Source organism: Lucilia cuprina, chromosome 3 (assembly GCF_022045245.1).
Source record: "Lucilia cuprina isolate Lc7/37 chromosome 3, ASM2204524v1, whole genome shotgun sequence".
NCBI classification, from domain to species: Eukaryota; Metazoa; Arthropoda; class Insecta; order Diptera; family Calliphoridae; genus Lucilia; species Lucilia cuprina.
The window spans coordinates 37501298-37521461 of NC_060951.1; the positions used below are offsets into that span (position 1 = coordinate 37501298).

Here is a 20164-nt window from a genome sequence, read left to right on the forward strand (position 1 = left end):
AAACGAACTAGAACTGGACTAAAACTGAACTAGAACTGAATTAGAAGTGAACTAAAACTGAACTAGAACTGAACTAGAACTGAACTAGAACTGAACTAGAACTGAACTAGAACTGAACTAGAACTGAACTAGAACTGAACTAGAACTGAACTAGAACTGAACTAGAACTGAACTAGAACTGAACTAGAACTGAACTAGAACTGAACTAGAACTGAACTAGAACTGAACTAGAACTGAACTAGAACTGAACTAGAACTGAACTAGAACTGAACTAGAACTGAACTAGAACTGAACTAGAACTGAACTAGAACTGAACTAGAACTGAACTAAACTGAACTAGAACTGAACTAGAACTGAACTAGAACTGAACTAGAACTGAACTAGAACTGAACTAGAACTGAACTAGAACTGAACTAGAACTGAACTAGAACTGAACTAGAACTGAACTAGAACTGAACTAGAACTGAACTAGAACTGAAATAGAACTGAACTAGAACTGAACTAGAAATGAACTAGAACTGAACTAAAATTGAACTAGAACTAAAAATGATCTTGCACATTTTTTTCGTACCTACATTTTTTTTTTTTTTTTTTTGAACAAATTTACTGCTAACCTCAGCATTAACCCATATTACCATTAATGGCGGTGTAGGGTTTCATAAAGAAAACACCAACAACAGTGAAGAAAAAAACTAAGGCAGTAAGACAAGTACTTGTATTTGTACTCTACTCATATTTAGAAATTTACCAGCATACACTTTTAGTTCAAATAGCTATAACAGAGTTGCATTTTCAAAGGTTTCTCAAACCGAATTATATTTTGAATTAAAATTAAAAAGAACGAAATATTTCCCAGTTTGATGTATTTTTATTGAATCGTTCTCAAACCTTTAATACATATTGTGTACCTTTAATTATGTTTGCTGGGTTACTCTCTTACTCATACGTTGTAATTTTGTTGGTTTTGCTTTAATTTAATATTTTTAAGTTTTATTGACAAAAAAAAACTACAACATGCCTTCTTTAGCATTTGCATGATATGTATTATTTTTCTTTTTAATTTTTTGTTTAATAAAAATAAAGTTATAGTTTACAATTGTTGTTGGTTATTTATGTTGACAGATTTCTGAAACTAACTGGGGTAAGACCAAAATGAGCCACCAACAACGGCAGTCAACAACTATTAAAACAATATGATTATAATACAAAAAAATGTACAAAGTCAACATAAAAACGAGAAACAAATAGATGACAGTTAAAATGTTGCAAAACTTCCTGATTTATTTAACATAACAACAAAATGTAGATGAGTCTTTCAATGTGCAACTATGGCAATTAATTGAAAATCATATCAGAATTATTCTCAATATATCAATTACTGTTTAATTTATTTAAGGAATTTTTTAAATTTCGATTTACATAAAAAGTTTTTTACACATGATTTTGAGACATGGATATAAAGACAGTCTAACACATTTAAATTTTTAAAAATTAAACAAAAAAGGCCGGCAATAATTGTTGCCAGATTATTGAAAATGTGTAAATGTTATGGGTTCTTTTGTAATAATTATATAAAATACATATAAATTATACAATAACTGACATTTTATATTAACATTCACATATGGTTTTTATCTAAAGTTCCGCTTCAGTTTAGTTCTAGTTCAGTTCTAGTTTATTTCAGTTATAGTTTAGTTCAGTTCAGTTCTAGTTCAGTCCTAGTTCAGTTCTAGTTCAGTTCTAGTTCAGTTCTAGTTCAGTTCTAGTTCAATTCTAGTTCAATTCTAGTTCAGTTCTAGTTCTAGTTCAGTTCTATTTCAGTTCTATTTCAGTTCTAGTTCAGTTCTAGTTCAGTTCTAGTTTAGTTCAAGTTCAGTTAAAGTTTAATTCCACTTCAGTCCTATTCATTTCTAGTTCAGTTCTAGTTCAGCATTAGTTTAGTTTTAGTTCAGATCTAGTTAAGTTCTAGTAGTTCAGTTCTAGTTCAGTTCTACTTCAGTTCTAGTTCAGTTCTAGTTTAGTTTAGTTCTAATTCAGTTTTAGTTCTGTCCTAGTTAAATTCTAGTTCAGTTCTAGTTTAGTTCTAGTTCAGTTCTTGTTCAGTTCTAGTTCATTTCTAGTTCAATTCTAGTTCATTTCTAGTTCAGTTCTAGTTGAGTTTTGTTCTTCTTTAGTTGTAGCTATGTTTTTCGTAAGTGTTTTGTATTTTTAATTTATTTTTGTCCTCAGTTTGTTGGATGACGACAAAACCTTCATTTTTCATCTAAACACATTTAGCATTTGAATACTTAGCCTTGACTGGTATTAAAAAAAAAATACTGCATTTTTACTTTTTTTTAAAGTTTCATGTACAACAGTTATATTATTTATTCATTTATTTATTTATATTTGTTAATTTTTTTTATTAATTGTTTATCAATTATTTATTCTTATCATTTACATTAAGAGATCTATTAATTTATTCCATAAATGCAAATTATAGTTTACATTTCATTTAGTTTTCTTGTTTTGTTTTTTCAATATTAAACAATTAAAACTAAAGTTTAAACTTGGTTTAGATAACTTAAAAACGGTAAACAATTTACGAGACAAATAAGCTCAAAGTACAATTTACATTTAAAAGTTGTTTTTTTTTTTTTTTTATTCTTTATAAACATTTAAATTTGTTTATTAGTTTAGCTGTTAACTTTAATAACAAATAATTAGAACAAACGGTGGGAATGTTAAAAATTATTTTTTTTTGTAAATTTACAATTTTTTGCAAAAAAAAGGGAGAAAATTTTTAAAATATTTTAGGCGAGCACATTAAAGTAAACAAATTTACAATTTATATTTATTATAAGATTCCATTAGATTTCTTTAAAAAAATTAGCTTTAGTTGTAAAAGATTTTGTGTAATTATTACACGGTGCTGCAAAATAGAAAAGTAAATGTAATACCAGAGTTTAAATATTAGTAAATGCTTTTATATTTTTATTTTTGACTTTGCAATAAATATGCATTTACCTCATATTTAAAAATATGCATATTTAAAAAATGGTTCTGTTCAAAATATTTCTAGTATTTTTGCTAAAAATATTTACCCATACAAACTATTGCATATTATAGCTTACAGACAAATATAAAATGTCTTCACTTACAATATATTACGCAGCAACTCGCTAACATATTTATAATACCCACATATATGGCATATGGTTTGCCTATAATATTAAAATATTTTCCTACACAAATTATTCGAAGTCAACAATATTGAAGCCATGCAAGCAGTAATATACGAACATAAAATGTACGCAAGCAGAGCATATATGTGCCGACGAAAACACGAAACAAAACGATAGTCGCGACTATCAGGTTACAATATTTTTACTATCAAACTTAAATATTATTTACTATAGGAAATGACTTATGGTCTAAAATTTAACATTTCATGTTGAACTTGAAAAATTATAAAATGTGAAAAATGTATGCAAGATATAACCAAATTTTATTTAGAAAATAATTGAAAACGTTTATATCTATGTATGTTTTATGTATATTATGGGAAAAATGTATGCATGAAATAAGCAAATTTTAATTAGAAAATTTTTGAATTGAATTATTGAATGTATGTATTTATTAAATTTATGTTTAATTTTTATGTGGAGTATTAAAATGTATGTATTTGTATTGATTGTAATATAATTAGAAAAAATTATATAAATTCTTAGAGGATTATACGAATGTAAAAATATATTCAAATATGTATATATGTATGTAAAAATTGTTTTTACAGGCTATATTTAAACATATTGTTTGTAACAGGATGATAAATTCAATATAAAGCAAGAAACACTAACAATAAGTTTGTAAACAGGTAGTAATGCATTAGTAGTGTCTAATAATGAAGGAAATTATAGGTATTTTAGAAATTTGTAACAGGATGGCAAAAAATTGAGAGGGGACATAAAAACATAAAAAGTTGTTTTTGTAATTTTACATTGTGAAAGGTTAAAACAACAAAAATGTATGAGTGTATTACATACATATACATGTATGTTTTTCATATGCATGTACATATGTATACATATGTCACATTTCTATAAATTATTATTACATACTCTCAATTATCTTACAATAATGAATGAACAGGCGCGAAGAAAAAAATATATAGGTGTTAATAAATTTGCATATGCCATTGCCAACCTTTTGAATTTGCATGCGAGAGACTAAATAATAATGATATTTCTTTCCTCTTCTCTCTACCACAAATTCAAGTAAAGCAAAAAAAGGATCTTGCGTAAACCATCGTTAAGGAATGTGCGTAAAATGATAAAGTAGGAAAGATAAGTTCTACTACAGGTCATTTTTATGACGAATGTTTTTTTTGCATCACACGTACATATCTTCTTCCTCCACCAATTCAAAGGTAAAGCAAAAAATGACCTAGCGTAATCCACCGTTATGGAATGTGCGTGAAAAGTAGGAAAGAAAAGTGCTGTTACAGGTCATTTTTATGACGAATGTGTTTTTGTTATTGTTTCACACATACTTACATACATACATATGTATATTTATAACTGGTGTATATATGTATGTATGCATATTTTATTATTACATACTCACAATGATCTTAAACAATAATGAATGAACAGGCGCGAAGAAAAATATACATAGCTATTAATAAATTTACATATTGAATTTTTGAATTTACATGAGAAAGACTAAATAATAATGATATATCCTTCTTCTTCTCTCCACCACCAATTCAGGCATAGCAAAAAAAAAAATGACCTTGCGTAAACCACCGTGTAGGAATGTGCGTAAAACGGTAAAGTAGGAAAGAGAAGTACTGTTATAGGTCATTTTTATGACGAGTGTGTTTTTTGTTATTGCTTCACATGTACATATTCATATTATTACTTTTTTTATTACTGATTTTTTTATATAACAGTACTTCTCTTTCCTACTTTACCGTTTTACGCACATTCCTACACGGTGGTTTACGCAAGGTCATTTTTTTTTTGCTATGCCTGAATTGGTGGTGGAGAGAAGAAGAAGGATATATCATTATTATTTAGTCTTTCTCATGTAAATTCAAAAATTCAATATGTAAATTTATTAATAGCTATGTATATTTTTCTTCGCGCCTGTTCATTCATTATTGTTTAAGATCATTGTGAGTATGTAATAATAAAATATGCATACATACATATATACACCAGTTATAAATATACATATGTATGTATGTAAGTATGTGTGAAACAATAACAAAAACACATTCGTCATAAAAATGACCTGTAACAGCACTTTTCTTTCCTACTTTTCACGCACATTCCATAACGGTGGATTACGCTAGGTCATTTTTTGCTTTACCTTTGAATTGGTGGAGGGAAGAAGATATGTACGTGTGATGCAAAAAAAACATTCGTCATAAAAATGACCTGTAGTAGAACTTATCTTTCCTACTTTATCATTTTACGCACATTCCTTAACGATGGTTTACGCAAGATCCTTTTTTTTGCTTTACTTGAATTTGTGGTAGAGAGAGAGGAGGAAAGAAATATCATTATTATTTAGTCTCTCGCATGCAAATTCAAAAGGTTGGCAATGGCATATGCAAATTTATTAACACCTATATATTTTTTTCTTCGCGCCTGTTCATTCATTATTGTAAGATAATTGAGAGTATGTAATAATAATTTATAGAAATGTGACATATGTATACATATGTACATGCATATGAAAAACATACATGTATATGTATGTAATACACTCATACATTTTTGTTGTTTTAACCTTTCACAATGTAAAATTACAAAAACAACTTTTTATGTTTTTATGTCCCCTCTCAATTTTTTGCCATCCTGTTACAAATTTCTAAAATACCTATAATTTCCTTCATTATTAGACACTACTAATGCATTACTACCTGTTTACAAACTTATTGTTAGTGTTTCTTGCTTTATATTGAATTTATCATCCTGTTACAAACAATATGTTTAAATATAGCCTGTAAAAACAATTTTTACATACATATATACATATTTGAATATATTTTTACATTCGTATAATCCTCTAAGAATTTATATAATTTTTTCTAATTATATTACAATCAATACAAATACATACATTTTAATACTCCACATAAAAATTAAACATAAATTTAATAAATACATACATTCAATAATTCAATTCAAAAATTTTCTAATTAAAATTTGCTTATTTCATGCATACATTTTTCCCATAATATACATAAAACCAGAGTTTAAATATTAGTAAATGCTAATGCTAATTACAATCAATACAAATACATACATTTTAATACTCCACATAAAAATTAAACATAAATTTAATAAATACATACATTCAATAATTCAATTCAAAAATTTTCTAATTAAAATTTGCTTATTTCATGCATACATTTTTCCCATAATATACATAAAACATACATAGATATAAACGTTTTCAATTATTTTCTAAATAAAATTTGGTTATATCTTGCATACATTTTTCACATTTTATAATTTTTCAAGTTCAACATGAAATGTTAAATTTTAGACCATAAGTCATTTCCTATAGTAAATAATATTTAAGTTTGATAGTAAAAATATTGTAACCTGATAGTCGCGACTATCGTTTTGTTTCGTGTTTTCGTCGGCACATATATGCTCTGCTTGCGTACATTTTATGTTCGTATATTACTGCTTGCATGGCTTCAATATTGTTGACTTCGAATAATTTGTGTAGGAAAATATTTTAATATTATAGGCAAACCATATGCCATATATGTGGGTATTATAAATATGTTAGCGAGTTGCTGCGTAATATATTGTAAGTGAAGACATTTTATATTTGTCTGTAAGCTATAATATGCAATAGTTTGTATGAGTAAATATTTTTAGCAAAAATACTAGAAATATTTCGAATGGGAGCAATTAAATATATTATATTCATAAAATATATTTATATTTTAATATTACATACGTATGCATAGGAGAAAATATGCATTTTGGTTACTAATATATTAGTAATTTTAATCACTGTGTAATACTGTCTTTAAATGTAAAAATCTAGTCTGTCAAAAGGACCTTATAACAGTATTTCAGATTTTTAAATATTAGTATGTTTGTTATTTTTTTGTAGCACTGTGTTTTTCCACTTTTTATTTAGGTTCTTTTGTTTTATTAATAATTTATAAAACATAGTTTTGTTTTCAATGCATTAAGTAGTTAAAAAAAAATAAAATAAAATTATTTATTTAGTAGCAGTATTTATTAGTTAATTTTATTTATATTTATAATATAAAGTTATTTAATAGTTCTGTTTTTTTCGTGAGATATGTTTTTAACAAATAACACATGTTTTCAATGTAATAATTTTTTTCATTTCCATTTCATTTGAATTGTTCTTAAACTTTTAATTTTTGGTTATGACAAATTTTTTCTGTTTTTAGTTTACACAAAAATACAGTATTGTTCGAATCCTAAGCAACTGATAAGCTGAGAGTGTAAGAAAGTTGAAGACCATAAGAACATATTTTATTTTACAAGGTGTTGAAAGTTTTTTGAGTTTTAAACAGAAAAGTTAATTCAATTGTTTTGGTTTTGAACAATACTGTTCTGAGAGTGTAAATATGGTAAAAATCATAAGAACATAGTCTATTATACAAAGTGTTGAACATTTTTTTAAGTTTGAAACAGAAAACTTATACTGAAAAAGTTGTTTTGGTTTTGAACAATACTGTTTATAAATTACATTTTATTTGAAAGATTTAAACGTGTTTTCAGACAATAAATCAATAATTTATACAAAATTAAAAGTTTTGAGAATTGCTTTGTAATTCCCCAGTTAAATTCCATTAAATTTAAGATTTCGTAATTGTTTTTATTGATTTGTACTTATTGAAGTTATTATTTTATTTGAACCTTATAAATGAAGGAAATTTTTCTAAATTTATGGCAAAATATATTAAGATCATTTAAGCATTCTGAGGGCTTTAGTTAGACAATTCAATATGCGAGAATATTTGAATATAAATTGTTCTAAAAAGTCATTACAGATAAGGAAAATTCTGTACAGTTATGCTATTTTCAATACTTTTTGAAATCGAAAGTTATTATTCTTTAAATATTAAACATTATGCAAACATTTAAAAGTCCAAGTCCAAAAATAAGTCAATTGATTACTCTATAGATTTGTTCATTAACTAATTCATAAATTTATGAAATCATTACTTTATAGATTTGTAAGATGATTAGTTCATGATCTACACAGAGAAAAAAAGAAAATATATACACTTGGTACCAAATTAACAACAAAGTGTTTATAATTTTTTAATAACATCCGTTGTTAAAGTATGTACAAACATATGACAACAACACTAATTAATATTGACAATGCAACATTGTCAAAATTGCAATAAGCTCACAATTGACAAACACTCCGCTGTCAATAGTGAGTACCTATGTATAAACTTTGACAACGTATGTTATTGAAAAATTATAAACTCTTAAGTGTCAATTTGGTACCAGGCGTGTTTATTTCTTTTCCTCTCTTTTTAGTCCAGAGAGTAGTTTATAGTCAGTCATGTAATAGTTTATAGACTAGTCCTAAGACTTGACAATAGTCTAGTCCTTAGAGCTGTCTATACACTAAGTTTACTAGACTATATAGTAGTTCTAAGTAGCCCTAATAGTGCATAGACTAGGAATAAACTAGTCCGTTAGCGAGTTAATAGACTTCATTCCTGGATTTAAAAAAATTACACTGACTAACAGGCAAAATGTAATAATTATACTTTAAGGTTAGTGCAAAACTAATATTACTAAGCGTCAGCACAAATCCTTCAAAGCTCTTTCCACTACAATCGTGTAGGGTATATAAAAGTATCAAAAAAGTTCCTCTTATAGATTCTCATATAATTAGAATTCCTACTTCTTCTGTTAGCGCTTCGCATAATCGATCCTAATGTTGCCCCTATATACATATCTCTCCATAAAAATATATAAGTACGCTTTAAATGTATGAGATTTCGTTTTATGGGTTTGGATGTAATTCAGTGAAAACTTCAAATCCATCGACATGTGTTGGAGAAATTTTAAACTTTACGGGATCATTTTTTACAACCTCTAAAACCGTTGGCCCATGTGATGCTAAAGTTTCTCAGTTTATTGTTAACGATACATAAAGATATTTAAAATATCATAAAAAAATGAATAATAATGGGAAGTTCTACAAAAATATCGTATATCTAAGAACCTATTCTATCTAGAAGCCCCGAACTTTACACAAACAACTTTGGGCGGATTAGCAATTGGATGCCTGTCACCTCGCTTCTGAACTACAAAAATTCGTATATATCTGGCTGGCTATTATAGAGGGAATCTTCAAACTATGCATCCATTTAACACATGTAAAATAATGGACATATTTGTGATAATGACTTATCGCCACGCCCATTAATAAAATACAAAATTGTTTATGTTTCCGAACAACCTATTGAACCTACAATTGAGCCACGGGACGTCCACATGACTAGCTATTTTAACATGTGCAAGAAAGTCAATCGTTACCCCATAAATTACAAAGATACAGCAAAAAGTTTAAGTTTGTTTTTCAAGTGTCCACTCTTCCGCTTACAAAGGAGACACTTAAGTGAAATCTACACGCCTGGTATAAAATTGTCACAAAAGTATTTACAATTTTTTATTAACATTCGTTGTTAAAGTATATACAGAGAACACGGATTGTTGTAAATAGTGAGCTTACCACGTCTGTTAACATTTAGACAACGACTGTAAAATTTCGACAACGAATTGTTGCATTGTTTGTCGTACGTATGCATTTACTTTGACAACGGTTGTTATTGAAAACTTGATGTCAATTTACTAGGTTATATTGAGATTTAGCTTTTCTTTCTATTTAAAGCGCTTATTTTTAAGTTCAATGCTACAGTAAATGGTTATTTCTAAAGAAAAATACTTTATTTTTTAGAATTTTATGTCACTACATGCCTTAAAGGATAATATCCTGCGATATCCTACGAAAACACTTTTTCTATTTTTCATTAGAAATTATCGATATACATCAAATTAAAATGTGTGGTGAAGTGAAATAACCGCTTTGTGCGTGAAAGGGTTAAATTGTATAGGACAATATAGGACAATAGAAATTGATTATTATCGAAGCTATGAGATCAAGTTTTATTTTTCTTAAAAATTTAACTAAACTAAAACGTAATCACAATTGATCAAAATAGATTTTCGAGATATTGTGTCGTAAGATATGAAATTTTCGCTTTTTTACTCATTTTTAAAAGCTCTTTATGACAACAAAAAGATGCTCTGGGGAATCACTTAAGCCGGCTTAACACGATCACACAAGTCAAATGATCTCTCAATATTTTGTGTAGAAGAGTACGGATGGGATCGTCGAAAGGCGATATGTTATGAAATTATCACACATTGAGAGAGAATAAGGATTGGAAAATTTGACAGTCTTATGGGTCTCTTCATTTTTTTTAAATGATTCAAAAAACAAGCAGGTCACATTAGATCAGGGATGTATTTTTATGTTAACACATACAAAACAAGTAGGAAAGTATTGTCGGGCATGCCCCGACCATATAATACCCTACACCATGGATATTTTTTAACATTTTATTTTTCATTAAGAAACTTTTATGTTGACAATTTGTTGTGTTGAATTTCATTGCGATACAAATGGTTACAAGTGAATTTTAGACGTTTAAGACATTTTTTTAAAGGGGGCTTGTATGGGGGCTAGGGTCAAATAAGGTCCGTTCATTACGAAAATCTTCAGTGTCATTTATACTTATATAAAACTTATTTGTGTCAATATTTATGGAGATAATATTATATTTGACGTAATTATGACATAAAAAGCGCAAATCGAGAGGTACGGTTGTATGGGGGCTAGATAAAATAATGTATGGATTTCAACCATTCACAATAGGTTTCGTCCCTGTGTCTTAAAAACATACAAATTTCATCAAATTATCATGAAAATTGCGGCCTGTACCTTGCGCAGAAAGGTTTACATGGACAGACGGACATGTCTTAAAAATGATTCTGAATCGATCGGTATACTTTAAGGTGGGTATAGGACCAATATTTTTGTGTGTTACAAATATCAGCACAAACGTATAATACCCTACCTACTATAGTGTTGTAAGGTATAAAAGGTGAAACAGCTGTTTCAATCTTACTTTGTTATTGTTTTATACCAATGTATTCTCTTTTTTGTGTTTAGACTTTACGTACGTAAAGTATGATCGTGTGAAGTGCCCTTAAAACAGCTGTTAGATTACGATAAATATTTTCTTTTCCTTTTGGCAGTTGTAAACTATACAATTAAAACATTTATAAATTTTTTTATTTATAGATTATTATTTGTTGTTGTAGGTTTTTTCCAGTTTTTTTTTTGTAATTTTTAAAATTATCTGCATAATATTTTTAATACAATACAATTAATTAATATTCATTTAACTATTAATGACAATTTTTTTTTTAATTTTCTTTAGTTCATTTATTATTCTTTTTTTTTTCTCTTTATAACTTTTAATAACCAAAATTAATTGGTTCCATTTTTTTGTTCAACTAAACATATGTTGTAAAGTTTTATGGGTCAATCGTAGTAGTAGTATGTGAAAAATGTTGTAGAGTTTTCAAATCCTTTTTAGTAGAACAAATATATGGTTTATTCCATGAAATTTTTATTATTTTTTTTTTCTTGAAGTGGTGGTTTTTATTAATATTTGATTATGGGTGGTTTTACATTGAATATTATAACAAATAATATTTAGGTTTTTTAATTTATTTAAACTTATTTTTAAATAGTTTTTTATTTTTGTTAGTTTTATACATGTATTTAACACAAATTACATTTAATTTTCTATTTTTTTTTTTTTTTTTGAAAAAAAGAAAACAATTTTTAATTTTTCTCAATTGCTTTCCTTTTTTTCTTCTTCAAATTTGATCTAAAACCTAAAAAAAGAACATGTGTTGCACATTTAGTTTATTATTTTTTTTCTTTAAATTTATGATGAGTTCCATTTTTATACCCTACAATTCCTGGCTCTTGATTTCTTGGTTTTTTTGTCTATTGTGATTTAATGAACATTTATGATGATGATCTGTGATGGGCATGTTCTTGTGAATGACTAGTTCCAGCTGAGGAGTTACTAGCAACTGATCCACTTCCTCCTCCACCTCCTCCTCCCCCCTGGCCACCTTGTGATGATACGGATGAGGAATGAGCCGCGGTTGTTGTACCAACCGCGGGAACTACACTTCAGCGTTTCACTCCAAATAGATTTGGTATAGACTTAACCTTCTTGCGTGAGCAATTGATATAATCCTTATACATATCGGAACGTAAATAGCGGGGATATGAATCTCTTTCCATTAGATGATAAACATGAGCGGCTGCCACATCGAAACACCAGCGATTGGGTCCATTGGGAGAATTTACCGCTTCTCTAGCTAATTCCACCGATTTAGAGTCCACATTAACGGCGCGAGGAGCATCAGGTGCTAGAAATTCATTCCATACACGCTGTATAGTTTCTTTGATTTCAGATTGAGGCAAAGCTTTCATATCCTGAACCGCTTCCCAAAAACTATAAAGAAAATGAAACCCTATTATTATAAAGTTTCCACACTTTAAGTGATTCTCCCTTTTTTTTAACTCACAGTAAATTCTCATAACTGTATTCCTTTTCCAAAAACTTGGCAAATTGTTCACGGCCCATGGGATCTTTCAATAACTCACGCATACTAAAAGCCCAACGTTTGACCCGACGCATGGGCACCTCTTTGCTGAAATTGGTAAAAAAAATCAATAGAAATCTGAAACATAACCTAAACGTTAATGAAAACCCACCTATTTTTCTCGGCCTCCCACATTTCGGTACTATCTGTTTGCCAAGGATTGGGCAATTCCGGTGAGGTTATAAAGTAATCAAATTCATTATATTGCTCATAGTAGGATACCAATCTAGTTAAACGAAAGTTATATAAATTTATTTCCCTTCAAAACTCTCCTTAAAATCTTGAACTTACGCTTCTGCTGCTTTAGAAACTTTTATAGTTCGACGTTCTAATTTCTGCTTGCGCAACGTTATAATACGTGTTAATTGTTCTATAGGATTTTTCGTAACTGCTGCCCCGGCCGAACCGGTACCATGACTCGAACAGCCACGACGATATGCTTTTTTAATATCAATTTCTGTAGTATTTACACAACCCGGCATGGGGCGATGTACATCCCAAAAGGCTCTTTCTTGCGAATCTAAAACCTTACGCTCTAATTTATCACGTTTTTTAGCCACTTTACTTTGGGATTCAGCCTAGAGCGAAAGGGTTAATAGATCCATAATTTCGAATGTATTATTTTATACAACTTACCTGCATAAATATAAATTCCCATTTTCTAGAAAACATTTTCTGTAATTTTGCCAAATTCTCCGCCTCATAATCGGCCAATTCCAAACGGGTTTTATTTTGCATAGTGCGTTTACATAAGTATACCGCATAGTCCGTGTTTTCGGGTTCCCAACAATTAGAGGGCCAAAAGTAGGGAGTTTGAAATCTATAAAGATAAAATTATATATAAATAAGGGAAACACCTATATATTGAAAGCCTCAAAATAGGCAATATCGCTAGTATTTTAAATATATATTTGCTCTGTTATTTAACAGTTTTCTTTAACATAAATTGAATTAAATGTTAAAAATTCTATTAATATTACTCACCTATAAAATGTTCCATCATTTTTCACCGTCAACTGATGATCATCTATAGGAAATATATAACCGTGTGATGCCAATAAATGTGCAAAATGTAGAGCTTCAGTAACATCTTCTACATCCAAATTTTTCAATATCCAAGATATTAGATCGGCACCCGTAAATACCGAAGGAACTTTTGTCATAAATCCTTTAACGGTGCGCACTGAGACGCCAGTACTTTCGGCTTGCATTTTTTCTATGACAGCCTCCATCTGGAAAGAAAACAAATTTAAATATATATCATATCTTTTTTAAAGCCTATCGGAGAGGCCGATCTAGAAATATAACAAAAACTAATGGGTCGATTATGTATCTCGGTTGCAATTTCGGATGTGTTGTCAGTTGCCAAAATGATGTGGATACTGGACGATTTTAAAGCAATAGCTTGGAGTAATGAATGTTTTATTCACTAATAATCTTCATTTCATAAGTTTTTGGTTGACCTGAACCATATCTAGTCTGAAATCATTCTATTATTTTGAAGCTAGCAACGCAATTAAAGTTTGACTGCCATAATCTACCCCTAAGATTTGATGTATCTACATAAATTAAGTAACACAATAAATTGAGTCCAAACGTAACGATTTTGTGGACTGAGGAGGTACTCCCTTCAGATTTTCCTTTCAGGTCCTTTTTTGATATTTGTTGTATAGAATAAGTCACCGTATAACCAATCTCGGTTAAAATCAAAAGTCTGTTCTATTTACAACTTTTGTAGTTAAATAACTTCTAACTGCGATGCGAAACCTGTTTCTGATCAGCAGATAGATATTGTGAAGAACAAATATTCTCGGGAAAATAACAAAACGTAAACGCATTTTCAAAGATATAAGAAAAGGCGACCAAAATCTAATGTCTTGAACTTAAGGCTTTTACTCTTAAAAAGCGGATGTGTTAGCAAATTTTTTTGCTAGTTAAAAGGTAATAGATGATTCGGATTATGATAATCGATGCAAAACCTCTTTCTGATCGGCAGATAGATATTGGAAAGAAAACTATTCTCGAGGAAACAACAAAACGTAAACGCAATTTTGAAGATATAAGAAAAGGCGACCTAAAACTAATGTCTTGAAAAATTAAAGTGCTCTACTTTCATAGTCGGAGGATTAAGAGTTCTAACACCGTCTGAAATTTTGGTATGTTTCTACAATTGGGTTATAGTATTTTTTTCCTAATCCGTAAATTAACTTAGATTATAATTTGTAGATGTTCGAAGTCGATTACAACGGGCCCATGATTAAACTATGGGACAAAAAATTAATCTATCTACCGAAAATGTATTATATAGATCTACCAAGTCCTGTCAAACAATTAATGGGAAAGGTCCCAGACCCCGACAAAGTATGACACAACTTTAGAAAGAGTTCTATTGTTGTTTATTTATTCTCATTAGGAGTAATCCCTGAGTATAGGATCAGTTAGTTACAAGGGTGATGGGCGCTATATAGGGGAACTATAAGCATGAAATGTGGCCTTAGTGCTACTATAACATTTGGCTTTATAAAAGTGTAATTTCACGAATTATAACTTTGGATTTAATAAGCTGGTCGACTTTTTTGGACAAATATTGTAATATCCTTTCTGGATTGTAAGAAAGCTCTTATCAATTACTCTCCTAGAAGTAAGCTTTAATTGGCAACAAAGCAGCTTTAATGGAAAAAGCGATTGAGGTAGTTAAACTAGAAAAACAAAACCATTTAAAGCATCGAAGGCAAAACACGGTGTTTAGAAGCTTAAAAATTCTATGAGGTGAACCTAACGAGAGTAGGACGAGAAGCTCCACAAAATGTGTATGTCTGAGAGTGAGAGAATCCTATAAGATCTCATGAAATACATGGTCACGGTGTTTAGAATCACAAAAATCCTATGCTGTGACTCATAGGCAAGAAACCTTATCAAAATGATTATGTCTGAGGTTTCCAAAGAGGACACACAGGATTATGACAGTTACATAAGATTGGACGTGGGGATTTAACGCTGCAGCACTTTTGTCCATTAGATCCAAATATTTTAGGAATGGTAGTATTTCGGATATAACATCCCTCAGGAATACTGATTGAAAAATGCTTAGGAATCCATCAGACAAATGGACTCCATTTTCGCACTTATAGAAGATATGGAACATTATTTTTTCGTTTGAAATTCATATTATAAGACTTTGTGCAATTCTCAAATGATAAAGGTATCCCGGAAAACTGGATCTTAAAAAAAAAACTTCTTAAATGAGTTAAATCAGTTAAAGCTGTCTGAAGCAATTAAAAATGTGATTGATCGGAGCGACCGGTCCTAAAAACAAAGAAACTAGAAACTATGACAAAATAGCTGGAACTGCTAAAAAAAAAACGTTATTATATAGTTGTTCATACAAGATTCGGCAAATCCGAATAGCCTTATACTTTAAAAATTTTCTAACTCACCTTTTTATAGACCAAAATATTAGGAGCATCTTCATTTTTCTTATTATGATTTGAGGACTGAACCACCGTTGACTGTACATTATGTGTATGATGATTATTTTTCTGATGACTACCAGCTGCTGCTGATGATGACGCTGATGAACCTGTAGTTTGTGATGAAGATGAACCCGGGGCAGTAGACTGTTGTTGTGACGATTGATTTGTAGATTTATTCATTGATGAGGATGATGATAAAAGATTTTGATTTATTGAATTTGAGTTACTCGAAGGTTTTGAATTGTTATTAGTGGTGGCGGTGGTGATGTTAGTATTGGGTGTAGAACCTAGAGCACAGCTATTGTTGGTAGTAGTATTTTGTACTGATGCGGCGGTTGTATTAGTTGGTTTAGTGGTTTTCTCGGGAGAGGCTTGAGTTTTGGTCTCCGTTTTTGTACTTGTAACAGTAGTTTTAGTGGGACTACTGATGCCGGTGGTGATGGTGGTTACAGTGGTGTTGCTATTAGTGGTGGTAGTATCATCTTTCTTATCGTGATGTTCCGTTGTTGTTGGTGGCGTTGGCGCAGCTGCTGTCGTTGGTGTTGGGGGCCCAGAACTGCTGTCTTGAGCTTCTGACTCTGTTATAGTTATTTGAGGATTTAATTTATTGTTGCTAATATCGGCGGTTGGTTTTGGTGATTTTGGTGGTACCTCTTTACTTGACTTTTGGGGTGAAGGTGGTTTTTCTGTTGCTGCTGCACTGGGTAGTGTGGGTGGTGTTACCGCGTCCTTTTTACTAAAATTATTATCCTCAACCATAGCATCTTTACCAATATCACTGCAACCATTATTCATTGCTATTGTTGTATCGTCATTAATTTCCGTTATGGAACCATTTGTTGTTGTAGTTGTTGTATTAGATGAATTCAAATTTGTTATCGATGGCATTTTGTTCGACATGTTTGTGGCGATGGTCGTTTGTGTTGTATCCACTTCTGTAGACATTGTTACCATTTTTTATTTGTTGTTGTTTTTCCTTCTTCTCTACTCTCCTTTCGGGTTTTTCCTTTTTGTCCTCCTTTTTTTTAACTTGTTATCAATATCGATTGATGTTTTTAAAATAGATGCGGCAATCCGGCTGTTGAACTATTGAATACCAGCAACACATACACACTTTGACAGCAATAATTTTCAATCGAAATTAATTTCTTCTTCTCTTTTATTCTTTTCTTACAGAAATTTAATTTTTTTGTAATTAATTTTACCCTGGGCGGTATTGGGTTTTTTATGATTATTCCTATTAGTAATAATTATAAATATATTTTTTTGGAAAAGACCTTAAATGTGTTTCTTCTATGTATGTGCATGTGTGTCGTAGTATGTGTCAATTAATAGGCCTTTTTCAAAATTGGTGGTTCAATTAACAACCAACATATTTGAGTCATATTTTCAAAGTTTTTTTTCCTGGCTGAGGAAAAATTTGATTAAAGCTACACACCTTTTTTTCTATTTTAAAGTTCACCACCTCCTAAACTGCCGTCAAAAATTTAACACAATTTTTTTTTGAAGTAAAAACTTTATATTTCCTTTATTTACATGTTTTCGCAGAAATATATTTCAATAGTTATTTTGTTAAAATTTTTATAAATTTTCCAAAAATTTTCCACTTTTTTTCGTTTTTAACAAAATAAACTTTTCGCAAAAATACTTTTTTTCTTCAGTTGTTTTACCGTTTACACACTTGTGTATTTTCAATTGATTTTACTTTTATGCTCTCTCTCAAAGGACTTTTGTATTGAGTGTGTCTGGTATTTAGCAGTGGAAGTTGTTGTTTTTATTACAGTTGTTGTTATGTTATTTATATCCTTATTTGTTCTTCTCTGAAGTGTGTCTGTGTGTTGGAAGCAGGGTGAGAAATGTTGGTTTGAAATGGTACTTTTTGTAAGGATTCAATTGAAAAAGTTCCTTCTTACTTACTTACTTACTTACTTATTTACTTACTTACTTACTTACTTACTTACTTACTTACTTACTTACTTACTTACTTACTTACTTACTTACTTACTTACTTACTTACTTACTTACTTACTTACTTACTTACTTACTTACTTACTTACTTACTTACTTACTTACTTACTTACTTACTTACTTACTTACTTACTTACTTACTTACTTACTTACTTACTTACTTACTTACTTACTTACTTACTTACTTACTTACTTACTTACTTACTTACTTACTTACTTACTTACTTACTTACTTACTTACTTACTTACTTACTTACTTACTTACTTACTTACTTACTTACTTACTTACTTACTTACTTACTTACTTACTTACTTTCTTACTTACTTACTTACTTACTACTTACTTACTTACTTACTTACTTACTTATTTACTTACTTACTTACTTACATACATACATACATACATACATACATACATACATACATACATACATACATACATACATACATACATACATACATACTTACTTACTTTCTCACTTACTTACTTAATTTCTTACTTAATTTACTTTTTTAAGGATTCAATTGAAAAAGTTCTTACTTACTTACTTACTTACTTACTTACTTTCTTACTTACTTACTTATTTGCTTACTTACTTACTTACTTACTTGCTTACTTACTTACTTACATACTTACTTACTTACTTACTTACTTACTTACTTACTTACTTACTTACTTACTTACTTACTTACTTACTTACTTACTTACTTACTTACTTACTTACTTACTTACTTACTTACTTACTTACTTACTTACTTACTTACTTACTTACTTACTTACTTACTTACTTACTTACCTACCTACTTACTTAGTTACTTACTTACTTACTTTCCTACTTGTCACACTTGCCTTTCCGAAAAAAGTACCACCTTCCTCTACCAAAGGTACTATTCTTCAATTGTCCTCCTCCACATCTCTTTGTCGTAAATATTGTCATCATTTTCTCATTTGTTTCAATTTGCTTCAATAATACGTATTGCATACATATGTACATCTGTTTGTCCCTATGTGTGCTGACGTTTCATATTTTATGTATGAGTGTTTGTCCCTTTATAGTTATGCTCCTTCAAATATCGAGTGTATCCTTGTAAATCGATTTTTTTGTGTTCCTTTCATGTCTTCATGTCTTCATGTATTATTTCCTTAATTTATACTCATTTTATTGCATGTATAAATGTCTCCCTAAATACCGTTACATATACCTTTTTCTCTTTGGAGAATGAGTGTTATAGTGTTGCCAACATATCTAAGCTGTCAAAACATACATTTTAACGCAGGCGCTTTATATGCTTCGGTAAGAAGAGGGTTGTCAGATTTTTTGGTTTTCAAAGTGAAAAAGTTAAAATGTCAGTTAAAAAACAGTTGTTTTAAGGGATGAATTCATTTGACTTTTGCTACAGACACATGTTATACATATGTCACTAAGTTTTTCAATAATAATAATTGCCTAAAGATTAGTCTGGTTAAGATAATGAGAATAAGTTGCAAATTTGAAAGTATTTGATTATTTTGTGATAAAGTATCCCAAATAGTTGTGCTTATAATGTAATGCAATTGTAAGAATAACAAAATTTAAAATAGTTATAACAGTTTATCAACGAAATGATCATTTAACATTTTATACTTTACCATTTAAAACTAAATTTTCGAAAAAGTATTGTCTATTTTAGGGCATTAATGTTAAAAGAAATCAAAATCTATTTTCTTTAGCATTTTTAACGTACGGAAAGGCTTAACTGTCAGACAAACTGTTATACTGCGTTCACTTTTAGACAGTTATGATTAGATTAGTGTGATGAATAGACTGACAAGTCTACCAAATTCCTTTGGAATTTTCTTTGAAAATCTTTCATCGATTGTGCCAATGTTTTATTGCAATAAAGCTCCCTTTAAAGTAGATTAGACAATCGTGGCATTATATTTTTTCGGAAATACTCAGTAAAGCATAA

General features: G+C 29.5%; 1 protein-coding gene and 1 long non-coding RNA gene across 4 annotated transcripts in view; one reads left to right on the plus strand and one right to left on the minus strand.

The window, feature by feature from the left end:
* The window catches only part of LOC124418693, a 97295-nt gene that overhangs the window by 33449 nt on the left and 43682 nt on the right, over nt 1-20164 (plus strand). The window lies entirely within an intron of this gene.
* Nucleotides 11948-19337, minus strand: LOC111682363 (regulator of G-protein signaling 7). Of its 3 annotated transcripts, none has more exons than XM_046945712.1 (8): nt 19044-19337; nt 16211-18077; nt 13758-14005; nt 13410-13593; nt 13065-13351; nt 12886-12999; nt 12696-12821; nt 11948-12622 (listed from the first exon to the last, which is right to left on the minus strand). In XM_046945712.1, exons 2-8 carry the CDS (start codon nt 17198-17200, stop codon nt 12295-12297), a joined length of 2277 nt encoding a protein of 758 aa, XP_046801668.1. In that variant the 5' UTR covers nt 17201-18077; nt 19044-19337; the 3' UTR covers nt 11948-12294. The 3 variants fall into 3 exon arrangements, with proteins under 3 accessions (XP_046801668.1, XP_046801669.1, XP_046801667.1); XM_046945713.1 differs by having other exon boundaries at nt 19040-19337; XM_046945711.1 differs by having other exon boundaries at nt 19036-19337.

Excerpts from the sequence above, each read along its gene's own strand:
- LOC111682363 (XM_046945712.1), bottom strand. The coding sequence starts at position 17,200 with ATGGTAACAATGTCTACAGAAGTGGATACAACACAAACGACCATCGCC. Across the intron at positions 14,006-16,210 it reads ATATTTTGGTCTATAAAAAG|ATGGAGGCTGTCATAGAAAA; the intron begins GTGAGTTAGAAA and ends TTTTCTTTCCAG. Across the intron at positions 12,822-12,885 it reads TGGGAGGCCGAGAAAAATAG|CAAAGAGGTGCCCATGCGTC; the intron begins GTGGGTTTTCAT and ends TACCAATTTCAG.